General features: G+C 41.5%; 1 protein-coding gene across 1 annotated transcript in view; it reads right to left on the bottom strand.

The window, feature by feature from the left end:
- Positions 1 to 18114, bottom strand: part of vps37d (VPS37D subunit of ESCRT-I) — a 46876-nt gene extending 28762 nt beyond the window's left edge. Inside the window, exons 1-2 of the mRNA XM_063488266.1 lie at positions 17911 to 18114; positions 7392 to 7563 (exon numbers count right to left, since the gene is read on the bottom strand). Of these exons, the coding sequence (XP_063344336.1) occupies positions 7392 to 7563; positions 17911 to 18033 (295 nt within the window). The 5' untranslated portion in view covers positions 18034 to 18114. The remainder of the gene's footprint in view (positions 1 to 7391; positions 7564 to 17910) is intronic.
- Positions 18115 to 27510: the final 9396 nt, after the last annotated feature.

The raw sequence follows: 27510 nt of genomic DNA, 5'->3' as shown, positions 1-27510 counted from the left end.
ATCTGCTGCTGTGGTGTGGCCCTTCGATCACGTCTTTTCCCTGCCCCCTCACTCTCTGCTCTTTGAGTTTTTGAGGGTTAACGATGTTTCTCCAGCCTCCACGGTCAGCACAGCTCATGGGATTAAACTTGGCTTTAAGACCGCTCTCTAATGCTGGAGCCCGACAAGTTGAAGACCTCCACTCGCAGCTTCATAGTCAATCTATTTCAAGGATTTTGCCCATTTCGAACACTCCTGCTGCTGTGCACTTGCTTTTTTGTTACAATGATACAGATGCCTTTTTTTTAAATAAATACAAACCCAACAGGAATCAGATCCACCTGCAGAGAGACAATCTAAAACTGCATTTGATGGCCTGCTAGGTCAAAATAGGTTTTTAAATCACTTTTGTTAAATAGGCCCAAAATTTCTGTCAAATGAGCCAACTCTGATTCCTACTGTATGCAGACTCACTGTGCTTATGTGCCTAGTCACCCCACAAAGGTCCAATCTGTGCCAACAAAAACCCCACCAGCAAAAAGGTCCAATCATATAGACCTCTATGAGAAACTGAACCATCAGCTTTCATGATTCATGACCTCAGTAACCTTCCTTATGAGCGTTCGTGGGCTTGGTCACTAGTTTCTAATCTTAGTGAAGACAAGATGATGTTTGCTTTGATTTGTCCCCACTAGTGTCACCATTATACATCGAGAAATATGTTTAGTTTTGCATGCCCCCTCCAAAAATCACCACCTCACTGTGGTGCACACAATGTGGTGGTGCTGAATTTTCTCAGAAGCCTTAGTGGCCCAAAGCAAAGTATCTTGGATAAGAGGACAGACTGAACACGCTTGGAAAAAAAAACAAAAACAAAAACAAGTGGGTGCCTGGTGACGGGATTTTAGCTCATATTTCTGGCGTCCTGGGTGTTTGAGATGATTTCTGTTTTGAAATTAGTGGCATTTGTTCTCTCGTCATTTCCTGCTCTACTTTGAAGGTTAGTTTTCTCTTATGTCTAATCTAACTTTTCCCTCCTTTGTGACCGTCTGCTCCGCCCTCATTTTTTCTCCAACTGTGGTTGATCGTCTGTACCTGTGATTTGCTCCCACTTGTCTTTTGTTGACAGTTAGCTTCCCTCATTGTGTTTGCTGGTTGCTTTGTGCATTGGAAAAGGGAGGTCTGCATATCTCTGCTCAGAGTGCTGCCCCTGTGAAAATCGATATGCACATTAAGTTATATGTGAGCTGCTAAAGAAAATGTTTAAACACCACCAGGTCAGTACAGGGCAAGTGGTGAAGCAGCCAACAACGGTCACACCGATAGCCTGGATTAAATACTCTCACGTGCAGCCCTCGAGCTGAAAGCGGAGGTAAAAACATGCACCCAAGTTGAGTGCAACACGCTCAGCATCTTCACTTTGCTCTGCATCTCCTCTGACACCACTTCACTCCTCTGAATCTCTAAAATATGCAACAGACACTGAGCCAACTAACACATTCAAAAAGCGAATGGTATCAGAATGCCAAGCGCCTCATAAATGTCTAAATCCACACGCAGAGAAACCTGAAGAAACGTTCAGCTCTTTTAAATCATTCAAACCCACAAGTGACTTGTTGACTTTCAGTCAGAGGGTGTAATCCTTTTTATTTAAATCAGAGTATGGAAAGTCCCGAACAAAAAGCTTGGTTAGGCACTTTGTTCTCCAGCAGGAGAGGTGCTGGATAGTCTCAGTCAGCTGGGTCCACAAAGGAAGGGAACATAAAAGCCCCGTCTCACAGTTCCCATTCATTTAGATCTGCTATGATAGCAACAAGAAAGCCAATAATCCCATTTTAATGACCACACCCAGCTACAAGTATGAAACAAGACACAGCAAGTACAGTCCCGTCTAATGCTGACCTCTGATTGTCCTAAACATGTGGGTGTAAAGAGAATTTATTGAGAGGCCACTGCTTTTATAAATTGCTTTATGACAGGAAATTAATATCTGCGCTTTCATTCTTATTACTCTGTAAAATTTAAAAAAATGTAAAAAAGCGATCGGCACGTGGATATAAAAGAAAAAAGGTGCAGTCAGGTCGCTGTTAGTAAACCACAGAATTCAAACAGCTGAAAACATTCAATGGCCTCAAACGATCCGCAACGATCCGACTACCTACAACGGTTTGATTAAACTGGTGCCAGCAACCGTTCCGCTCGCAGCGCTGACAAACGGCGTTACAAAGCTGCCATGCCTCATTTTCATGTTTTCAGCTTTGGCAAAAGTTTTGATATCTCTTCAAAATCAAACCTCGTATGAAGTCTACATAGTTTACAGCCTTAACAGTGGGTAAAATGGTTCCCAGTTGCAACAGGCAAGGACTATGAGATCATCCATCGCTTTCCAGAGGGCCATTTTGTGCTCATGTGCTCCTCATTTACTATTGCTACAAGTCAAGATTTGGCACCTTACACAACATATTTCCAGTTTGCAGTAATTAAGGTGGCAGATCTACTGTGAAACCAATCAGTAATCATTAAAATAATGGGCCCTTGACTCCAGAAAGGGACAAAAGCAGCTTTTAACTATTTATACTTGCATACTGCCAATGTTCGCAGCAGAAATCACTGAAAAATAAAGAAATATACACACAAATGTTCCCACCAACTACTGACAGACTGTCCCTCCATAGAGACACCAAAAATGTTAGATTTATGTTTTTTTATATACACTTTGCTTCCATGGTCCTGAAATGAAACTAGTACAGTCTTTACAGCTGGTTTCTCTCCTCTGCTCCTGGTTTCACCACGTTTCTCATGTGAAGACTGTGCATTACTTTTGTTTATTTTTTTTAAACATGTGCACTAGTTTCATTTCAGGGTTGTGTTTCAGGGTCTCTAATGTGTTTTGTCCTCATTTACAGTTTCTCTCCTCTGCTCTCGGTTTTATCACGGTCTTTCTGACCAAATGCTTCTCATGAGCATGAAGTGAAGATGATATATTACATGTGTACTGTTTATACTCTTTGTGTACTAGTTTAACTTCACCACAATACAAGAGTCTCTCCTGTGCTCTCGATTTCACCGCATGTCTGTTTCACTCTGTGCTTCTAGTCAGTAGAGGCAAGCAGGAAGCAGAGACAACCGACATAAAGACAAGGTTATTTTAAATGAAGACAGCTCGTTGCATTACTGTAGGAGAGAGTGTTTCTCAAAATGTACCATGGGCCCCACCAGCAAAGTGTTGAGCCACTGCAGGTCAGTTGAGGCCAACCGGGTGAAAAATATAAGGTTAAACAAGAGTTTGGTGACGTTTGGCAATTTCAATAATCTGTATTTAATGTGAATTTCAACTTAGACCATTTTAATTTAAAAATCATTGGGTTTGAATTCTTTAGGCATCAATAAAAAATGAGAACTACTGCTCTAAGAGCAATAAAGTCTTCCATATATGGGTTAATCCACATAAATCAATGGGGGGTGACTCTTGCTCAGCTTTGAATTTGAAAAAAAGAGCAGCTGATAGGCAAAAGATACCCCACCCCCAACTCCCTAGCTGAGGGCCACCGCAAAGCTGTCAACCCAGGGGAAAACCACTGAAAGGTTAATTAAATATGCACTCGATGGCTACATACATGATACCACTCTATAAGACTGGAGCTAATGTGCCTCGGGCAAACATCAGTCTCCTCAAAAGCCGACGACCCACACAGAAGAAGAAAACAGCATCATTCTTGTGTTTCAATGCAGAGCAGTATGGAGCAATAAGGACAAATATAGCTCTTGTCAAACGTCCACGTTATTGTACCCATAATTCAATCTTTCCATACTGTGATACCCAAGCAAAGCTTTTAATGCCTCATTTGAAAAACCGAGGTATGAAGTGAACCGTCGCCCAGAAGAAGGCAGGGCGAAGGGAACATCACTATCAGGTAGTGTTTCCTTGCAGTAATTATTTTCTCATTAACGAAAGACTATGAGGATACTGAAAGAACGATGCAGTTAATGGAGCAAATGTTTCACTTGCTTTTGTGACATGAAACTAGAGGCATCCAGACTGTAAAATGTAAAAAATAATTTAAAGTATTATGAGATTCAGCCCAAGAAGCCTCTTCCCCGACCCCCAAACAAAGAGAACTGATAACACAGCCGATCGACAGTTTCAGAGATTTGTTCCCCTCAAATGCAATCTATAATCCAGGAAATGGGAAATGCTATCAGCTGATGTTTGAGCTTGATTTCAATGTGACTTATGACTTGACTGAGAAATGCTGTTCAGTACGGTTACCTGAATCCGCTGGACTACTTCTGCTTTGGTAATAGGCTGTCCAAGTAAAATATAGCCAAGATACCACTTCTTTTCACGCGTGCGCCTGTGACTGTGGACCGACTTCCAACTAAAAACAACTTACAGTTACCGCTGCTTTCATATATCGTGACCGATTGAAGCTGCTGTCATTTTAAGTATCTGTAAATAGCAAATGGACCTTTTCAGCTCAGGTATTCATATGGAGGTGCGAGCGACTGAAGCACTGACCTTTAGAGTAGATGACAACTCCCTCCATCTTCTGAGCCACAAGAAATTCATCATGGAAAACACGCTCAGAAAAACTGGCCACAAATGTGTTTTTTAATAATTTGGTGGGTTTTTAGTTTGGGGAAAAATAAAGGTTCAGTGTGAAAATGGCTACTGAAGTAGTGAGTAAATGGTTACGGAAGGAGGAGGCAGCCAAGGGGTCTGTGTCCATGATGTTCACATCATATTTTAATACATCCATCCATTCTTTGCTGCTTATCTGGGTTGCAGAGGGTGGCAGTCGCCAACTCTTATGTATATTGAATACATCTAAGTGTCCCTTTAAAGTTTCTTTATGTGGCATCTAAATATGAGGTCAGAGAAGTCAGTGGCGCCACAGCTGCAGCGATCCCATCAGAAGATAGTCTCTAGTTACATGCCTGCCTGTCTGTGCACAGATACAGTAACAGAAATCGAGTAGCAGAAATCAAAACTAAGGCGGAGTTCGAATGTGGTTGCGGTCCAGACACAGAGTGCTGAGTACTTAAATAATGCATTAATGTCTTATTGTTGGGCCTCAAGGTCAGAGGTTCTCAGTCTGAAAAGTGAGTCTAACACATGAGTGGCTCAACCTCTAAATATCCGCCAGTTTCCCAGTGACCTGTTTAAGGTTAGGTTCACGTATACCGATTAATATGTAATTTTAACCTATATTGGTAAACCCAAAAGGAAATTCTATAACAGAAGTGGAAATGTGTTAACCTAACCAAGCCTTGTGGTTTCCTTTGGCTTGAATTGTTTGTTAAATGAAGGGGTTAAAGCTGTATTATTTCTACTGACCAGCAGGGGGTTACTCCTCCGGCTACAAAAGGCAGTGGTAAACTGACCCTCTGCACACTTGATCTATGATGTTAACACAGTAACAGCTTGAGGCTGCACAATGGGACCTCAGTAACCAATGGATGATGTAGACTAGTTGTCTCTAGTAGCCGTTAGTAATTTCCCTCTTTCCCTCTCTTTCATGGTGACTACTTTTAAATTTGAAACAGGGCTGTTGATTGAGTGTGGGCAGCCATCTATAAGTACCCCATCAGTACTGTGTACCTTATCAGTGTTTACTAGTTAAACACTACCTAGTTTGTGCAAAGTCACACCAACACTAGTTTCTATTTGGGCTAATTTGTGTTTTCAGTGCAACTGGAGACTGGTCCAGGGATTAGTTTTCACCTCCACACCTGTCACACACACAGGTAACTTTTATGTTTACAAATATTGCCGTTTAAAGAGGTCCAACTAGTAAATCTTACTGGTCTGGTTAGGCAGTTAAGTTGGCGTGATCTGCGAACATTAATCCCAGCTTTGGAGTCTCTTTTGGCAACATAGTCCTCCTCTTTTGTGTCACGTTCCAACGATCTCAAGTTTCCCTTCATTTATTTCCCCCTGCTCATTAGTGTTGTTCCTCCTTTTCTCTAGAAACCTGATGGTTGTCATAAAAGAACATCTTCAACAAATATTTCTGAACAAGCCACAATATGTTCATGTTTTTAGTGGGTTTTTTAGGGCCATCCCATGGAAGTCAGAGCTCTTGGTTTCTAGTGTAACAGGAGAAGGCAGCAGTGGAAAACAATGCCAATAATATTTGTGAGAAACTGAAGCAGAAACACTCAAGGCCTCAGCTCCACCCGGGGACTACAACTACAGCTCACCCAGGCCAGCGCTCCCTACACCAAACTGCAGGATGTATTAAACAATACAGCTGTCTGCCTTGATCCACTCCGACGTTTGTCTCCGCTACGATTATTCGCCTCATTCATACCACCCCCACCCACGCCCTCCACACTCCTCCAGCACCAAATGAGAATCAGATGTTTTGGAGAGGAAGTACGGACCCCCGCCCATCCTGCTTTGCAGGGGAGGTGGGATAGCATCTGTGTAATAACGTGCACACATTGACAGGAAGTTTAAAATTCCACCCAAGTTCCAACTTCCACCGCTGGCCGGCAGCTGTGTCAGAAACCACGCACTAGACCTGATCCATACAAACTCACACATTAGGTTTACAAATAAGCAGCAGCAGCCGCCGTTACCTATGGAAACTCATGCAGCAGGATTTATTTTATCAACTGTTCTTGGAGGAATGTCTAAACTCGTTCATGAGGCTTAAAAATTTAGGAGCATGGCTTAGAGGACATCCTCTGCTGCTGCCGCGCCGTCAAAAGCATGACTTCCCTAAACAAAGACAAGACCCCTTTCACCCCACAAATTCCTTGACAACTGCTGCAAGCTTCCTGCTGGCATTTGATATGCTCCATTTCGTTCCCATGACCGAACTCCAGTCACGCCGAGGCGGTTGAAGGCTCGTCTCGCTGACACTCTGAAGTGTTTCTGCACTCCCGACGTGAAACTTCCCTCATCTCATCCTCTGAACCAGCGAGGGTGTCGCATCGAGTCAAACGTGATTTAAATTTAGTTTTGCTTTCTGTGTCTCAAAGTGTGCGACAGCGAGTGTGTGTTTCTTAGTGCAATCACATGGGGAAGAGACAACGAGGAGCCGCTGTGGGTTATCGTGTGTAATTAGTTTCAACCTTAAGTGGTTGGGATGAAACCTTTCCTTTGGATTTGAGGAATTTTTTCTTTTGGTTGAACCTTTTGAAATCTCTGTGGCTATCATCAGAAAAATGAAAAATTCAGTGCTGCACTCTCACTTAGAAAGCCCATATTTACCCACCCGGTTTTGGACTCTGAACCAGTGACCCTGTCATCACAACCACACTCGTCTTGACTTATGTCTTGACAGTGATTCTGCGCTGGCACCCCATCCATGCAAAAAAACAACAAAAAAAAAGAAGGAAAAACCCAAAACTGACCTCCCCCCTCCCCGTCTTTGTCTCCTCGGCGGTGGGGGCAAACTTACCAAGCTGACTCTGTTTTTCCCAGCATGTGGTTGCCAGGTTGGACAGTTCCCGGTATTTCTCCGCCAGTTGGAGCTTGCCGTTATTAAGGCGAGGTCGCCGAGCGAGGCTCTCCTCGGCCAAACTCCGGTTAGAGGTCAGCAGCATCTCCCTGTCAAACTGGAGCTCCTGAAACTGTGAGGGGAAAGAAAAACAATTAGTGTTAAATTAGCTGACATTTTTCCCTCGTACATGCAAAGACTCTCGTGACAACCGGCTTATGAACAGCTGTGCAGCCACAGTGCTGCACAGAACAGTGAAAGTATTTGGCCAATGACACAACTCTTGCAATTTTGCCTCCGACTTTGACTGTGGTGTGTATAAACCATCAAAATGCGAATTGCAGACTTTCTGCTGTAATTCAAGAAAGAACTGCATCACCTGCATTAGGAATTACAGACATTTTTATACATAGCGCCTCATTTTCAGAGGCTCAGAAGCAAGTGGACAAAAAATTTAACTAGAAGGATGTTTTTAACACTTCAGTGAGAGATCGACTGATTGTGGACCTTAAAAATGATACACCTATAGAGATTGACAGACCACGTGACTTTCGTGTATTGCATGCCGGGAACCCGTGGCAAAACAATCAAAGTACCGCATCAAATGCAAGCATTTGCAGCACCGCAAAATGTTCATTCGCCGGTTTCAATACCTTCTTGCTTTTTCTTTGCCCCCCAAAAGAGGAATGTACAAAACGAAGGAGAACAATGCCGGCCCGTACAAAGACAGACTCGACGAAAAGGCAAAGAAAAGGTACGAGGAAAAAATTCAAAGGAGTGAAGGGGTTAGACCAGGGGTGGGCAATCTCAGTCCACGAGGGCCGGTGTCCCTGCAGGTTTTAGATGCGTCCTCGAACCAACACAGCTGATTTAAATGGCTAAATTAGCTCCTCAACATGTCCTGAAGTTCTCCAGAGGCCTGGTAACGAACTAATCATGTGATTCAGGTGTGTTGACCCAAGGTGAGATCTAAAACCTGCAGGGACACCGGCCCTCGTGGACTGAGATTGCCCACCCCTGGGTTAGACCCTTACGAGCACACAGAGTGGACAAAAGACGTCAGCGTGCTGCCCAACTTTCACCACGCTCAGATTTATGATTATATGGTTCTTGGAGTGAGTGCATACACTCATGAAGTTTTTAGTAACTTCAGGTCACTGCAACAAGCCCAGGTACAGTTTACCGACGGATGGGTACAGGACCTTGAAATGCACCGTGTAGAACGAAAGACCATCGTACGAACAAAGGTAAGTTTACCAGTCTCACAAATCGTCTTCATAAATACACATTCGTTAACCGTTTATTAATAGGAACTTTGAGCTCAACGGTAATTAATTAGTAGTGGAAATGATTTCTGGTACGCATTACAGAAATGTAGTAGTGACAATAATATTGTATGCTGTAATCGCACTGGGCAATTAGTGATACAAAAAACTGTTTTATCCTGTGAATAAAAGTATATGTTTTTGTCAATGTACCATGGTAATAACAGAAGCGAAACGCAATATTCTGTCAGGACAATTCCCTATTTATTCAAAGCTGAATATTTACTGTCCAGGCCATCCGTCGCCTCTTCGTGACTTCCGAGACATGGCTTGGACAATTTCTCTTCCACGCCGGAATCTGATAAAAAACCATTGCTTTACCCGTCGGCTTCACGCGGCTGGCGTTCGCCCGGCTTGTGCAGTTAATAATACAACAGCTTCTTGGCATTTTTTGTTTCTTTTTATCGCTGTGTAACTGATTTCAACTGAAAGCCTGCTTGCGCTAGTACCTCTTGCCACGGATACCCACAATCCTTTGCGGGTAAACCCCTCAATGACGTCACATTTTCAATCTCTATTCCCTCCAGTGTTCTTGACAACACGCTAAATATTGTGAAGGGTTTTTTTCTCGAAAATTTAAATAATAATTCTGTGATCATCCACTTTGTCCTCTGTGATTCCTTCTAATTGACTGGATTATTTGGGCTCTTCAGTCTCCAGATGGCCACCTTCACATATATTGACATCCCTTCGGCGCTTCTGTTGCAATTTCAGCACCTGAAATCAACTTAATTTGTCATGAATTAACAGAATGAGGGGACTGGTCTTCTGTGGCCATGATGCTGCTTATCAGTTATTAGTCGGACTACTTCTGAGTCCCTGAAAATGATGGCCTGTGCATAAAAATGCCTCAAATTCCTAAACAGTTAAAGTGATGCATTTCAGTCACATGTTCATTATTTCACCACAATATTGTTACAATGTCTCTCATTAAAAAGAAAACATGATATTTTTCTAATGTTCATGTTTTTCCGGGATTTTTAAATTGAAAAGCGTATATTGTTTTTCCTCCTCTACAGTTTCTTTGTGCTATGAGGGAAAAGCGAGGATCAGCCACTCATACGATCACTAATCGCAAACACAACGAATGGCTACCAGCAAAAACTGCTGTGTAAAGAAAGAGGAACATAAAAGAAAGCTAACGCCAAGGCTGTTGTTTGCAGCTGTAACGTTGATCAAGGACTGAGATCTGGGTAAATGGGGAGGAGGAGTGGTAAATGTGATATTGTCACTGGACCATGAGACCACCATAAATTATTAAAATCAAAGCCACTCCCTTTAAGTCTGGTCCCAGCAATAGCAGCTGGCGTCTCAAACACAGACACAATGCCACTTTGTGAGTTTCACAAAGTTAAAAGAGTCAGTTTCACACATTCCCGCCACTTTCTTTTTGCTCAATTGCTCGCTTTCAGCGGTCAGCCTCTATGGGCCTGAAGCCCTCTGCATTGAGTCCATGCTGCACGGTGCATCTGTCTCGCATTTTCCGGGTCATCAAAAAGATGGATGAGTCTCAAAAAATTTGCAGAATTTGCCCTGAGGTCGAAAGAAGGATGACTGTCTGAGCTGCTGAAAAACAGGATGTCAGATCTTCTTTTCATTCATTCTCAGGAATCAAAAGATAATACAGCTCAACTCACACTCACACTCCAATAAAGCTCCTTGCTTTCCTTAAACAGGAATCCAAACGGACGCATTTCCTGCCTCAGCTGGTCCGCCCAGTTTACCAAACAACAACTGCTGCAGTCTTCAGCGAGGGAGTGCTTTCTGTATTCTGATGCATAGGCTGGCGGTGTTTACCGCCCAAGACAAATGACACTTCAGAGTCAGGAACTCTGCACTGGAGAAGACGAGGCGACGCATTGTTGTTGTTTTCTGCCACGTAAACTGCAATAAAAAAGGTGTTCCTGTTATCTTAAACGAGGCTCAAGCCGCCAATTTAACACTCAGTCTGTGAAGAAATTGAAGGCCTTAAAAGTCTTTTCCATTAAAGAATTCTTCATGCAACACCAAGTATGTACCTGCAAGAAATGAAGCAGTGTTGCGCTGACAGTCTCCTGTCACGGAGCCAGCTTGTATGATTGTTAAGACTTTAAAGGAGATATGAAAAATATTTTTATAAAAACAATAATGGATCAAACGACAGTGTGTAATGTGGCGTCGCCCCCCTGCAGATTTTGTGAACCCACTGCGAATTTTCGCCCACTCTTCTCAGAGCTTTATATCTTCTTCTAGCTCATTGTTTGGCTCTTGCCTGAAACTGTTTTGACTCTGACTTATCTCACAGCGGGCGTTTTTTTTTTTTTTCTTGGTCACAGCAGGCAGCTGTACTAATCTCCACATGAAGGAGAAAAATGTCAAATAACGCTACTTGATTATTAAAAAAAAACAACAAAACCGTTATTTTCTCATTTATTCATTAACCTCACAAATGTCATGCATTTAATAAACCGTAAAAAACAGCTTTTAGTGACGTCACTCCTGCAACGTGCTGACAAACAAACAAACTGCAATCGTTGCTGCGGCAAGCCCAAAGTAATCTTGCGCGAGGTTACACAACGCTGTCTGCAAAATTTGTAGCACAAACTGCAAAGCTGGTCTTGACAACACATCAGACACCTGATCAAACAAAATATAACCAAAAGGTGAAGAGTGTACTGCATTTCATAGCCTGAAAAGTGAATCCATGAATGAACATGATGCAGCTAGTGAGACACTGGCATCATCTTCTTCAGGCTGTCAGATTACATCTCTGAGCTGGCTGGGGAACACCTCGGTATTCCCTCTGATAAAGTGGAGGAGGTGGCTGGGGGCGGGAGGTCTGAACTTATCTGCTTAGGCCAAAATAAGCAAAATACTAAATACTAAAGGGTACTAGCATTGAATTCCAGGTACTAGCATCAGTTCAAGCATTAACCCAACCCTACCCAGTGCAGGTCCGGATTGTATCCCAGTATACCAAAAAGTGATGATGCAGTGAATTATGGTTCAATCCCAACAGTAACATCTCCTCAACAAATGAGAAACCAGTGTGTGTTTAGTGTAAACAGATAAAGGGGATAACGTTGCATCTATCTGCCTCTCTCCTACTCCACATACAGGTCTATACACACTGCTGTTTTTGTTATCAGATGACTGCATGGGCATTAAGAGTCATGTAAAATCATAGCTAAAGTCCTGATTTTATCACCCAACAAAAGCATTTTATAAAATGTATTTCTCAGTTATATTAATGCGTTAAATGGAAGTTTGAAGCTACATGATGGCAGCTACACTGATGCTTCTCGGTTGATGGCACTTTAGAGGTCTACACCAGCAATGCAGCATTATCGTCATACCAATTTTCTGAGGAAGAGGAGCTGAAACTAAGCGTTTAGATTAAACAATAAAGCTTTCAAACCAGCACTAGCAGCACTCTCCAAAATAACCTGATGAATGTGTAAATGACAAGTACACGAGATATTAAAAAGCCCTCCTTTTATTTACAAAAGAGGACTCTAAAGCGTTTGAATTTTTAAATACAATTGTACACCTCTATTTTTAACCTATAACTCATGTACTGATAGTGAAGCTTTTCCTTTACTAAGACTTTATCATGTAGGATTTGTGGTTTAATTTAAGGGGAAACGCAAAGATTTCTGTCAAACAACAATGCAGACTCTCTGCAGACCACCCGAGTTTAATGACCTTCCACTGAAGGCCCACTCTGAGCCAGGAAAACCCTCAATAGCCTTTAAAAAGGCAAAATGGAGATTAAAATTCAAACCTTCTCTCATCAAAGAACTAGAAGGATTCTCAGGGAGAGCAGTTCACCTTGAGCACCAGTGCCTTAGCCCAGTTTTAAAGTCATCCAGTCTGCACCAAAATGTAATGGGTTACTCCTTCACCCAAACACCACCTCCTCACCAATTTTCATGAAATTTTGTCAAGCAAATTTTGAGTAATTTTACTCAAAGACAAAGAAGGTAAATGAATCTATTGGATGCCAGCGCTCAGTAATTGACAGCTTCCACGACATAAACCCACCCCCCATGTTTAATGTACCGCTCTCATCCCCTCCCCCAAGTCTTCAGCTACTTGTGATTCTCATGTTCACACAGAATCACTGGGAAGATGACCTAGATCTGAAGTTTAGAGGTTACGTGAGGTCTGTCTCTACCTGGTTTCCCCTCCGAGGATCATTTTTACCAGTCTGCAAGATTAAAGAGTCCAGCAAAGTGGAAAGATCTCCAGACACCAGAAAACTACATCCGAACATGAAGTAATGAAGCGCAACTGAAAATACAACACAGCATGTAGCTTGATGTGTAGCTGATTATAAATAGGATGGTCAGGTATCCCATTTCATGTGGGACTGTGTGGCATTTTTATCCTGTGTCCTCTTGTTTAAAGTGAACATTTCTCATGCATAACTAAAATAACTGCTGTAAATGGGAACAAGTGTTCTGAGTCTTTGCACGGGACCATAAAAACTCAATGCCATATCTTTAACATTATATTATTTGGATAGATCAAACTACCCCTAAGACAGGCTTAAAATGTGTTTCTATACAATCTTCTATACAATCTTTACACCAGCTGAGATATTACATTAACTGAGATATGACTCTCAAGAATTTGTTTAAGCTGTTTCCTCTGAACTAACCACTAAAGACTGGCTCAGGTTCACACTTTAAGGCTTGAACAGATGATGCATGGCAGTAAAATAAAATGTCAGACTGATTATTTATGTTTGTTTTCTTTTATGATTCGATTATTTAAGTTCTGTGTCATGAAAGTGTCTAAATCACCATGGCAACTCATGCTGAACACCTAACCTGGTTAGGAGCAGGTTGCATTGCAAGTTTTGGCTGAACGCGTCACATTTTTTACTGATTCTTTTATTTATAACATGCTTTAAGTGTAATACGGATAATCTGCCGGGCAAATATGTTTTATATGTGCAAGCTGCTAAGTTGTACCTGAGTAAAACCGCTGGATAAAACGCAAACTCTGTAACATTATCACAAGATTGTGTTTGTGTTAATTTGGTGATGTAGAAAATGTAAAAACAGTCTTTATAGTCGGTTCTAATCTGCTGCGAGGTCCCTTTTACACTTCTGAACTGCAGCTACAAGAACACACAGACACACAGTGAAAATACCTGTTTAATCATTCAAATTAATTTCACTTTGATCTGCCAGGAAACTAAAGCTATTTCCATGACTCCTTTATTAGGCTATGAGACAGTAACATTCAATGCTTAAATGTGTCCAGTCCAAAGAGCTCTAATGTGCAGCTGTCATCTTAGACATAAAACAGCAGCACTGATAAAAATCAGCATTAACATAGAAAACTCGATTTCTTTGTTTATTTTATCACTCTGGGTGCTAAATCACCAGATTAATGACCTTCTGCAGCATTAATAGCTTGTCTCATTTGCAATGTTGTTGCTTTTCACTGTTGCATTTTTCATGTTCTTTACAGATTTTTAAATCACCATTTTATCATCATCATAATCTGATAACATCTCTCGCGGGGATCATTTTCTGAGGAAGAAGAGTCATGTGATGCCTGACACACCCTTTTTATGTGAGTGTACACAGAGCCTGAAACAGAAAGTCCAGCTAGAGCCAGCTAAAGCAAAGAAATCCTGGCTTTGTTGAACTATGTTGGTAGTATACCCCTCAGGTTCCACATAAACACTGCCTTTGCCCCACATTTAGTCTGAAGAGTGATTTAGATACCATTCCTCACTGATAAGGGTTAATGAAACAGCAAGCAGTGATTACGGCATGTGTAGTCTACAGTTTATGTTTTGAAACTTTATCAGCTTTCCAGTGGGTCGCTGTGTTGTTGTCACATCGTGTGAGCGATTTCTGATGTTCCCACAAGCAAACATCTTTGCAGTCGTTTCAAAAGAGGAATGAATGGCTCTCACAGATGTCAACCTGACTGGTAGCTGCTCATTTTTTTTTTCAACAAATCCCATACATCGGTGAAGCAGCAACGTTCAGAGCTTAAAAACTAAGCCAACCCCCAAAATACCCCAAACAGCAGTTCCTCTAACGGCCACTTTAGGCTGCTCCCAAAGTGACCCTACTCCAGGGGTGGGCAATCTCAGTCCACGAGGGCCGGTGTAACTGCAGGTTTTAGATCTCACCTTGGGTCAACACACCTGAATCACATGATTAGTTCGTTACCAGGCTTCTGGAGAACTTCAGGACATGTTGAGGAGCTAATTTAGCCATTTAAATCAGCTGTGTTGGTTCGAGGACACATCTAAAACCTGCAGGGACACCGGCCCTCGTGGACTGAGATTGCCCACCCCTGCCCTACTCCCATAGAGCCCCCCCAAAGTCAAACTGTCTAACAGCACATCAGAAATAAGACCTGTTGGCACGAGTCTGGTTTCATTATACCAACTTGCTCAAAACTCCAGATTTTAATTATATCTACAACACAGAGCCAGGCTCGTTTCTAATGATGTGACTCTCAAGCTTCTCCTGTCTCAGTAATACTGCGTTTTATGCTGCTACAGTCCAGAGGTTTGCAAACAAAATGCTAAATAATTGCATTTCTTAATTATTTAGCTCCATCGATTTAAGCACACTTGCAGTGTTTGAGGATGACTAATCCACAATGGTTACGTTTCAGTGAACACGCTGTTGTTGTTACTCTACCCATGGCTGTGAAAAAGCACTGCAATTCTATAGCTGCTGAATCCCAACTGAGAGCCTTTTCTGTTTGAGCAACCCCGAGGCAAAACTCATCCGAATGGGGCCCAAGAAAAAGACGTCTGGTTACAACTGGTGTAGATCTGTCTGCAAGTGTCTGATTCATTAGATCCTAATGCATCAAACTGATCTCACAGAAAAACACACAAAAAGCCCAAACAACTGGGCTATGGATGCACAATCTCCATGGCAACCACTGGCTTTAACCCAACCAGTGCTCTTTTCTAAACTTAACTGATTAGTGTTTAATCCCTAAAACAAACCAAGCTGCCTTCCGCCACCAAGTCTCCAGACCTTGCTTTCCTTGCACCTGGTCCCTGCACCTACACCTACACCTAATCTACCTACCTTTCATCACATGAGCCAGCTCTTTCCCTTTAAAGTCCCACTTTAACCCCCATCTCTCTCGCTGCCTTCTAACACGGCTTCCCCATTTCCTCTTCCTTTGTCTTCAGCCAACAGTAACACAGCTCCACCGGCACCCTGTTGGACAGCAGCACCGGTGGTTGTTAACCCAGGCCTCAATCCGGTACAGAAATCTAATTTTTGACAATCTGCATGTTTGTAACCCTATCCATTTATCCGGCCTTAGGACCAGCTCTAGGAGTAGTATTTAGTCTGTTAAACCTAAGAGATAGGTGTGTTTAGGCATTAAAATCCAGTTTCTTTTATATTCTAAACTAAAATGAGCAGTTTGGTCATCTCTAAACCTAGATGGTTTGATATCCTAAACGTTACTAGTGTGTATTGCCTAAACTGAACAGAGCAATTTTTTTTAGTCCCTGAACCTAACCCAGAAGCTTTAATAGCCATGTGAATCGTCAAATGGTTGGCTTGGGTCAGAGCAATGAAAATTTTGTCATCAGAGGGTAACTGTGTTTTGGGACTTGTCCATGGTGAATTTACATTACAATGCACCAAATAAGCATGCGCCCCAGGCAGTGGACTTCAAAGGAGTGTAACAGCAGTTTTAGCTGTCCGTAACAACTACAGAGTTTATTTTTATTTAAGTCTTTAACCCTAACAGAGTAGTTTTCAGTGAGAATTAAAAGCATGTTTTATTTGATAATTCATTTCATTTTTCCATATATTAATAGTCTGACATGTGGGACTCAAATGGTGGTCTCTGATGTGAGCTGTAAATGATTCACTAAACCAACCAAACCACCCAGCCTCCGAGTGTGGACTTTTTTGACCTTTAGGGGAAAATGTTAATGTCATGTAGATGGACACAAATCATTGCATACCAGACTGAAAAGATGTCTTGAAAAATAATGTTAGAAAATGCATGTTCAGAAACACAGGTCAATACATTACAGGTCACGAGTATTTCAGGAAGTGGTGCGAAACTGTGTTGAATATGCAGATTTCTTGAAAGCTTGGGTAAGATAAGACGCGCTAGCTAGGTGTACATGAGGTTTACCATAACTCTAAGTGATGGAAAGATGAGTATGAGCGTGTGTCTGTGTGTGAGGGGGGGGGGGGGGGGGGGGGGGGGGGGGGGAAGCGAGAGAGAGAGATGTGGTGTCGCTTGACACCACAAAAATCACCATGCAACCCCCCTGGAAATGCGCCTCTCTAAAGTGCAGAGTGGTAACTCCCTTTAGAAAATGTCCGATTTATATTTACCACGGTTCCACGCAAATTTACAGAAACCTACAAACACGTCTTCGGGCGTTTTCTAAAGATTGGCTACCACTCCTCAATTCGGCTTGAATGCAATACACCAAGATGCAATTTACTGCAGTAACACAACTCTTTAATGAAGTACTGCCGCTTAACTTACAGTTGGGTCTCTTGAGCAAAAAGATTAAGCATATCCAGTTTTAAAAGTGGGAATTTTACTCGGATGTGTAACGTTATGTACATTCAAATATCGCCGAACTAAATAGCAGGTAATTACTTTAATTTTTCTCTCAAAGTCATCCTGCACTTCGAGTTTAACCCCACATGCAAATTAAAAAAAATCTGCAATGCGAGATTTCTAAAAGGGAATTCGGAGCGAGGACTCAAGCCACATGACGGCGCGTATGTGGGGGGGCTTCAAGACCACGATACGAAGCTTCCTGTCCAGTGAGAAGGTTTACAGACTGAAATAAACCACTTGTAAGAACCAAACACAGAGATATCCCAGAGTTTCACATTCGCTTCAGTAATTAATCATTCACCGCAAATATTAATAGCGCGGAGTTTAATGAGAACGAATTGGAAATCCGACCGCTCGCCACGCAGACAATCGATGAGCCGTGCACTGAAAGCTGGGTTGTTTCACACACCGCACACCAAATATGAGGACCACAAACAGCAGAATATTCAGCAATGACCACAAACAAACCCCAAAAAACTGTGCTAAAAAACCAGGAGGTACAGCTAACGAAGCGCCAACACAGAGCAAATTCCTCTCGGCACTTTGGTTCTTGGGGGAGCACGGAGGATCCCTACCTTCTCATTGAGCCGAATGATTTGGTCCATTTTGTCGTCGTTTTGTAAAAGCTCCCTTAGCTCACTCGCGCTTAAAGCCCTGTAGCCGTCAGGACAAGTGCTGGCCTCCTTCAAGTTGGACATTTTATTCCTTGAAATTGCGGCTGAACACGGCTGGGAAACATAAAGTCCGCACAGCGGTTACATCTCTGCTCACATTGGAATGCGCTACAGCGACCGTCCCGCACACAGCGTCTACCAATCAGCCGTCACGCTTCCTGTCAATTCCTTCAAAATAAAACACCTCCACCGCACTGACATCAGGGGCGTTTACAAGGGGTGGCACAAGGGACCTCCAAAGAAAATTAGATTAATTTTGGTAGACCATCTTAATCATTAATCTGATTAAACATGAACTAATTTAAGAACACATAACTAGGTCCTATAGGAAGTCTCCACTATGAGGCACATCTAAAGGAGACCAGAGTTCATATGCTGTAGCACGAGTGTTCTGTAAGAATAGGAGGAAGTGTGGCACAATTTTGGCATTAGATGGCATAAAAGATGGACGTAGCATCACGCACTTGTTATAACGTCTCGTCACGGAGCCTGAAGCTGAGAGTTTTTACCACTGTTGAGTCCACCCTCGATAATCCTCCTTTCTGACTTTTAGAATGAACCAAAGGAACATAATGAACTTTGTGCTCTACTGAATATGACTTCTCATTTTTGCAACCAGATGAGTCGCCTCCTGCTGGCCGTTAAAAAGAATGCATGTTTAATTCACTTGCGTGCTGGCTTTTGTATTTTGAGAGCTGGAGGCTATGTCCATCTTTTACTCCATCCATGTTTCAGCCCTATTATCAGCTCAGGTGTGGTTGCTCGGGTAAAATCCTTAATAGTATTTCAGCTCATTTTTGTTCGAGTGGTCTGAAAGAGAACTAGACTCCTGCACCTCTTGTGAGCTTTTAGGCTTTAGAGGATTTATCCATGACAGGAGACTCTGTGGAGCAGAATCCAGCAGCATAAAGAATATTAGAGGGAAAAGCTCAGATAAGACGGATTTATAGCGGTGGTGTTTCACCTGGGAGAGTGGGATGGATGTGGTTTGAATAGATTTCTGCCTGTTGCACCTTAAACTAGAGTTTGTTTACCAGAGTGTGCAGTCTCCCAAAGCCAAACACAGCACACCTGGCATGCACAGATACCGTAAAAAGCACACATTCAGAATACAATACAATCAATACAACAACAATCAATTAACCCTTTAAATAATTAAAAGTAGAATCGTAATAAAATAATGAGGGCATTAAAGCTACACTTTGGCACACAGCCTGAATATCAGGCAGCTGAAGGCCACCTTATCACTTTGTTCCAAAAGACACAAGCACTGCATGTACAAACATGGCCTCCTCCTCATTCATTTTAATGAACCCTCTGCATCGGAGCAGCAGAGCGCTGCAGACCCAAAGGGCTCTGTTAGAAAATAAAATGAAAAGCAGAGTGTTGCTGCAAAGAAAGCTGGCTCAAGTTTTGCAACATGAGAACATCCAGAAACACTTTATCTATCTAGTCCACTCAGCACTTTGACAAAAAACATTTGCACATTTAGAAGCATAAACCATTTCATTGGTTATTGATTAAACATTTTAATGATTTTCACTTGGTTCTGTTTCCCAGGAGCTGGTATATAGACTATATTAATATATATTTTTTAAATGTAAAACAACCTTTAACCTCAATTTGATATGATTTTCTTCCAAAATTGTGTCTTATTTATCTGAGTGAAACTTGCGTGTTTAGCTCTGATTTAACTTCCGTTTCAGACCTTTCAACATAAAAGCTATGTTGGGACGACAATGACAAACTTCATATAAAATACAAACACGTCTCTGACCAAATCATTAAACTTGGGTTTCATATATTTAATCAGATCTATTTATGATTTATAAATCTATGTCAAAGCTTTTAGTAAAGGATTTATATCACACTACAAATTAGATGTGAGCAGATAAATTTTTAACATCACAGCTATAACATCTGCTTTGAAAGGACAGGTGAAAAATAAATAATATCAACTTAAAACAGGGTTATAAAGATATAAAATGTATCTGTAGATTAGAAATTAAAATTATTTACAAACACTACACATTAATAAACACTAATACCTGTATGGGAGCTTATAGCATGCAAAAGCGGTGTTAGTCCAGGTGTTTTAAATAACTGTAGTTGTAAGATTCTAAAATAAAATATGATTTTACAGGAAAGACTTGCATCTTGCATTTGGCCTTTATACAGAAGCTTTTTTTCTGCATTTGTTTTACTCCCTTCATAAACTGTTTGTGCCACCACATCCTTTAAGATCCTGTAAACATCTGAGACAACAAGTGAGCAGTGACTGATGTCTGAGATATCAGCGTCTGTGTGTTGTTTGCGGTTTCATTGCAGATAAACTTGTTTCGTGGTTTCAGCTGCATAAAAACTTGAAGGTTAAACAAGGCTAAAATTACTTACTCTTTAAAAAAAAAACCATGAAGCCCAAAAAGTAAGTGTGCGTTTTTCGGTAATTATTGTAATCACTGTCTTATAGACATTTTAATTTGTCACTTTAATAACTGTATGTAAACCATTTAGTAGTGCGTTATAGATCATTTGTGAGTCACTTTTAAAGCGAGGCTTTAAATCATCAGGAATAGCTGACTGTTTGATCTAAAAATGCTTTTCAACCTTTAAGGGACTGAGCCCTTTACTTACTAAAATCACAAACCAGGGTCGTTTGAGGTTAAAGTAAGTACTTCACCCGGGAAGTACAAAGCCCTACGATAAGCTGTTACACGCATTTTAAGCTTCAGGGTACTCTATGTTAAAATAAACAGCCTATCAGAGGGCTACGTGCTTCCTGAAAGGCTAGAAAAATGCTGTGCTCACCACTGCCCCTAGAGGCTGAAGAAAATGGTGCATGTGATTAGTGCTGCACAGGCATGGTGAGTGAGGCTATCAAGAAGCTCTTTGTACCTCTGCAAGCACGTGATAAATAAAGGTCTTTCAATACTTTTACAAACCTATCCTTGGTGCCTGGATTGTGATGTTTTAGGATACTTGTTGTACAGTACTCTGCAAAGTCTTGAGCCATCTCTCATTTCCCTAATTTCTTCATATATATATATATATATATATATATATATATATATTAGAGTTCAGCGATTCATTGAAACATCTGCATACATACATAGAATAAATTTCTTAATGCAAAAACAGAGTTTTTACAATTCTAACAAGCTTTAAAGTCAATATTTGATATGTCCACCTTTATTCTTCAGCACAGTCTGAACTCTCATAGTCACGTAGTGTTCAGGAATAGTTCTCCAGGCTTCTTGAAAGACATTAAAAGCTCTTCTTTGTATATTGGCTGCCTTTTGTTCTGTTCTCTGTCAAAATGATCCCACACTGCTTCAATAATGTTGAGGTCTGGGCTCTGGGGATGTCAGTCAATGTTGAAAAATAGAGTCGATGCCACTCAGAAGCTTTCCGGATCCACGGTAGATCAAAATCAGATGGTACTTTTCCGTATTCATTATTCCATCAATTCTGACGAGATGTCCAACGTCACTGTCTGAAATCCAGCCCTAAACCTTGACCGAGCCTCTTTCTTATTTTCCAGATGTTTTCCAGTAGTTTAGGTCTGTTAGCCATGACAAAACAGGAGAAATTACAATAAAATTGAAGAGCCACAGCTGAACCCAGCACCCATGTTTATCTTATTGAAAATGTGCATGTGTGGATGGATGACCCTCTGCTGCAGACCAAATCTACCTTTGTGTTCAACTGAAGACACCTGAACCTGAAATCAAAGCATGCAATGTTACAGAAACATACATTTCTAACCCCCACACACATATCACCAATATGCATAGAAATATATGGCAATCAGTCACTTAAAATAGGGAAATTTATGGACTGCCCTTTACTGTTAATGATTTCTGAGAAACTCACAGCCAACACAGGCACTCCAGTAATAAAGAAAAGAACTGAAACACGAGCACACACAGCTGACTCATAATCGTCAAGCTCTCCTGCATGGATGCACTGATTATGATCCTTCTGAGAGAAACAATAACTGCTTTCTGTCTGTGGCTGCTTTGTCTTCGACACATTTTCTTAAAACCACAAAAAAAAGTGCATGAGCTTTGTCCACTGAAACCAAAGTTTATGCGTAAAACCGCTGTTTGGCAACAAATGGCGCAACAGTCAGCAAAAGTGGTGATGCTAAGCTTGCTGCAGCCAACTGTAATGTCAGAAAGCAAAGTGAAACCAAACCAAACTCATTTCCTGACTCATCAAAATCAAAAGTGCTGTCGGAGTGGTCAAACTGAGGGCTTTTCTGGGGGGGGGGGAGAGATACATCAAAATTGCATAAAATGTAAAGAATAAGACTGAATAAGAACTCAGAGAAAAGAAAACTGCACTTAAACCTGTTGTTTGAGGTATTGTGTCAAAATAAAAGCACTCATGACTGCTGCTGGCATTTTACGACTTGTGATATTTAATCAAAATAAAAATGCTCACTGATCAGGGTTCATGTAGCATGTTGCAGAGGTATCTGGGTGACATTAAACCACTTAACCACAATAATAGTCCAGTGTACTCAAACAATGAATCATGCCGCTCCAATGAGTCACAAGAGGAATCTGAGGGGTCCTAATATGCAAGAAAGAAGAAAATATAGAAAAAATACATAGATTCAGTTAACTGTGTGATCATTTATAAAGGTTCTCGTATAAATCGTACTTGTTATTAATCTCTGGCTCTCTTCCACAGCATGTCTTCTATCCTGTTTTCCTTCTCTCACCCCAACCGGTCGCAGCAGATGGCCCCGCCCCTTCCTGAGCCTGGTTCTGCTGGAGGTTTCTTCCTGTTAAAAAGGAGTTTTTCCTTCCCACTGTCGCCGAAGTGCTCATAGGGGGGGGGTCATATGATTGTTGGGTTTTCTCTGTATGTGTTATTGTAGGGTCTATCTTACAATATAAAGCGCCTTGAGGCGACTGTTGCTGTGATTTGGCGCTATATAAATAAAATTGAATTGAATTAAATTGAATAAAAAAAACACAAAGTCTAGTTGATGTTAATAAGTTAATAAGCTAATTACCTTCAGATGACCAAGTCCTTTATAATTCCAGCCAAGTAACTTTGTCCCTGGAGTCTCATCATTGAGCTTTAGAAGTGTGTTCAGACCAAACATGAAGAACAGTTTGATTACAGGCACCCTGGAGGCTGAAAACGCCGCATCAAGATGAACAGAATCGACTTTCTGGCATTTTCTTACTTGGATTATTGAGCATGCATCATAACATAGGACGTCTATATTCTTTGCATAAAAGTCTGCTTGGCTCAGAATAATAAAAATTTCACCATCAAAGGCTTTATGTGTATTTTCATGTGCCTTCAGGTTGTTTGTGGCCATAGAGTCGCTTCCATGCAGACACTGCACTAATGCGCACCTACTTCTGTGGGACCTGCAGCTGTAAGCAGGTATAATTGTGCTTTGTGCTGGTGGAAAAGAGAGCAGGTGACATTTGCTCAAAGCCTCACACTCATTTATTTTGATGGTGAAATTTTATATCATTCAGATCCAAGGGGAACTTTTGTGCAGATGCAAAAAGTATAACACCTGCAAAGGTTTGTTAAAAGACAAGAGTGGACTTAAATCTGCAGCGAGCAAATATTTCGAAAATCTCATCTTTCACAAAAAAAAAAAGAAGAAAAAAATTAGCCCACCGATGTGTTGCAAAGGCCTGTAAGATGCCTGCTAAATTCTATGATTCTGCTTTACTTTTCATCTACATAGAGACAGAACATAAAAGGAGAGGGGTTGTAGAAGAGCGAGCAAACTCATTGGACCTCCTATTAAATCCAGAGAATATGTTACAGTTCCTTGAGTCCAACTAAAGTTCCTTCACCTGCTGACAAACACCTGTGAGTTCTAAAAACACTTCAGGGACAGTTTTTGCTTTGTGTTTGGTGTGAACTGAACATAATACATCATCGGAAGAACAGACTGGAAAACTGTCCACATGAGGAAACTCGTCGCAAAAGGTGCTGAATCCTTATTATGAACTTATTTTCTGTAAATTGCATTTACATTAATATATATATTGGTATGGTGCAAAAGTCATATAAATGTATTCATTCCTTGCATTGGAAAAATTAAACAAAAGCTAAGGGTCACAATAATTAAAGAATTTAATTCAGTGATGAAACGATACTGTACTGTACAAAAGTGTTGAGCCATCCCTCATTTCTTTATGTTTTGCTATGGAAAGTAGATGCAATGCTTACTTTAGATATGCAAATGCATATAAATGTTAAGGTCTGGGCTTTTGGGGAGGCCAATCCAGAACTGGTAGTGTTTCATTGTAGGTTTTTCTTTCCAGGTATGTTTTTACTGCTTTGACAGTTTGTTTGGAACCGTTGCCATGCAGTAATATAAAGTCTTTTGCGATTCGATGGTGGCTCAAAATGTGATGCTCATTTTTGATAAGATCACCATCACCAGTGGTTGAACGGAATGATAGAGCCTCCACTGTGCTTTACAGAAGGCTGTAGAGACTCACTGTTGTAGCTCTCTCCTCCTCTGTACTTACTGATGATGTTTTTATTGAAATATTTCAAATTTGGGTTCAAGACTTCTGCATAGTACTGTGTGTTTTCTTTTGCCTGACTCACTGCACCATCTTGTGGAACAAACTGGTATTACTTGAAAGTACAGCTTGGCTTTAGCTCACCTTCAGTGAATGTCTCTCAACACAGTGCAAAGATATTTTGGACGTGCAGCCACAGATGTCATTTGTTCACAGTCTGTTGAGAGCTTTAGTTAAATTTGCAAAGTTTAAAACTGCTTTAAGCTCAGACCGTGGATGGAGAGATGAACTACGCCTTCGGTGAGATGACTTGACTCTCACCGTGTCCCCTGTTCCTGTGCTTGGTACAGAAAATAGCCAAATTGTGTAATAGTGGCTTGTTTTGCACATAATAACACCCCAAATCACACAAACACTGAAGTAATCATGGCACACATCACTGATTTTAACTTAAGTGCTAAAAATCTGAGCTTGAACAAAAGTTGTGTGCAAATTATTCATTTAAATAATCAGGAAAGCAAAATGGGGCAAAAAGCTACAAAACAAAGTAAACTTCCACCTTGTGCCACATTCCTTTAAAATGATGTAAAGCCATGCTGTTTCCAGGTCCTGACCTCTGACTTTCACACTTCCCTTCTGCTGATCCTGATTTTCATGTCATTAGCTGAGGTCTAAGTCCTCCAGCCAGTGTCATGCTCTCCAAGGACTCTATAAGCTGACTGAAGCTACACTTCAGGGCCTTTGGCCATTTTTTATGGTTGTCAGCAGAGCTGGACTGGGACAAAAAATCAGCCCGGGCATTTTGACTAGAGACAGGCCCACCAGGTATTATAGGAAAAGCCATAAAGCCTTTGAATGAAAACAAACGCTGTTGCGACAGTGATGTACACTGTCTTGTTGGTATATGTATGATTTCTATGCATTTTATATCAGATAAAAACTTTGGTTGTAAGATTCAGATAATTATTTATTAAAAGCGAGACATTTTAAATGAGAATAAGAAAGAAAAGTATTTCTTTGTGCCCCCCTTTCCCTGTTAATGCCCTACCTGGCCCCCCTGGCAAATCTTTGCTAGCCGCGCCCCTGCACAGTTACCAACAGTAAGCTACGTAGAAAAAGGACCCTGGTATTATTTGTCTCTCAGAAACAGTTCATAACTTCCCTTCAACTCATTCATGTCACCTAAAAGGTAAACCTGTTTCTCCATCACCTGTTCAGCTCTGATGATTCAGTAAGAACATCTCCTGATTTCATCTTCATGTTTCCCTCTCACCACATATCCAAACTGATATCAGGACCAGCAGCTTTTACGGCTGTGGCTCCAGCAAACAACAGCTGAGTAGTTGCAGAGAGAGCCTCAGTAACATCAGCAGCATATTATTAAATAAATTCTAACAACAGCTGATCAAGCTTAAACGTGCTGCTGTTGTTTAGCGCGACATCTGGTGGTTTCTTCTATCTGGCGCAAAGTAGGAGATAAACAAACAAGAGAGACGGACTTGCTTCAGAAAAGCCGATCACCTATTCATTGATCAGTTTCATGATTGAAGTAGCAACAGGAGAGGGAGGGGGAGAGAATGAGCGAAGAAGAAACAGCTGCAGCGCAAAGACGCAGAATAACTCCAGCCTTGTGTCTTTTTCCATTCTAGCTGAAGTCCGGGACAAACTGTGTTCCTTTTCAGCTCAATACGAAACGCTTAATATTTTCTCTGAATACGGGACGATTCTGTTTTTTTACAGGACGGTTGGCAACTCTATTGACAAACCTTATGAATAAAATAAAGTTCACCATCAGTAACATCATAGCACCCACCCAGCTGTATAGAAACTCCGTCATGCTAGCACACAGTACGAGTTATTGTAACTGACTGTAAATAGTTAGCACAACGAAAATAAACTCCACCTAAACTTGGTTTATATCTGACCCAGATAGACTGCAGGCCTCTTCTCTTGCTCTTGGCGAAGGCGGTCGCACTTTTCTCCTCTCCTCTCCTCCTCTCCCTTAGCTTCCCTGCTTAGCCTCTTGTGTCCTTGCCTAGTCTCGTGTTTTTTTTGTATTACTTTTCCTTGGAACACTCTCTCACAGTCTGTTCTCTAAAACCTAAAAAAGGAATTATGGATTTGATCAACTGGTCTCTGAATGCAATTGACACCCCTTCTCAACGAGAAGTCTGGGCTTGGGTGAGCCTGAGTGCTGAAGATATCTACCTATTCGGAACCATGATAACTGAGCGCAAATTGGATCACATCTTGGGAAGCGCACTGCGGTCGTGAGTTCTCAGAACCTGCTCTTTGAGCACAAGAATGACAACACCACAGAACGTAAGTTTGGATAACATCATAGAAAGCTCACGGCTCTCCAACGGGAGATTGAGAGACCAGTGTTGGACTGTAAGAACAGCTTTGAAATTCATATGAGTTGTTCGCACTAAAGTTAAAACCATCATCACTTCATGCAGAGACCCCTTCGGCACCAGCTGCGGTCTCAAGGCTGGAGCTGAACAACAACACCCTGATAACGACGGTGTTGAGACTGTTCTTCCCATTCTATGCAAGGCCACCTGGGTTGGCTGGAAGACTGTTTACTTAGCCTGGCAGGGCGAAGGACACTGTCTCAGCTGAACTCTGGACACATACACACACACAGACATATATATACACATGCAGATATACACTCATCCCCCCTCCCCCCTCCAAACGCCTTCAACGCTTATTCCCCTCCGATGCTGACGGTGGATCAAGGAGACCAGCGCTTAGGCTGCAGGCCCGGATGTACTGTCTACATCGGCTGTCTCTCACCCTTTACCCATCCCTGTTGCTTGTCATGTGTTTCTTTGGTGTATTAAGAGTTTTTTCATGTGCTATGTGCAGAGGTGTTTTTTTCTGTTCTCAAACTGATCTCCCTATTGGAGCTCAGTCTGGGGGGACTGTAATGTATGTACGGTCGGAGGGTAAGATGGCGCCGCCATTGCGTGCAATAGGT

This window comes from Pelmatolapia mariae, linkage group LG10_11 (genome assembly GCF_036321145.2).
Source record: "Pelmatolapia mariae isolate MD_Pm_ZW linkage group LG10_11, Pm_UMD_F_2, whole genome shotgun sequence".
Classification (NCBI taxonomy): Eukaryota; Metazoa; Chordata; class Actinopteri; order Cichliformes; family Cichlidae; genus Pelmatolapia; species Pelmatolapia mariae.
Note: the sequence above shows the minus strand (reverse complement) of the source record. Positions and strands in the feature narration are given on the sequence as shown.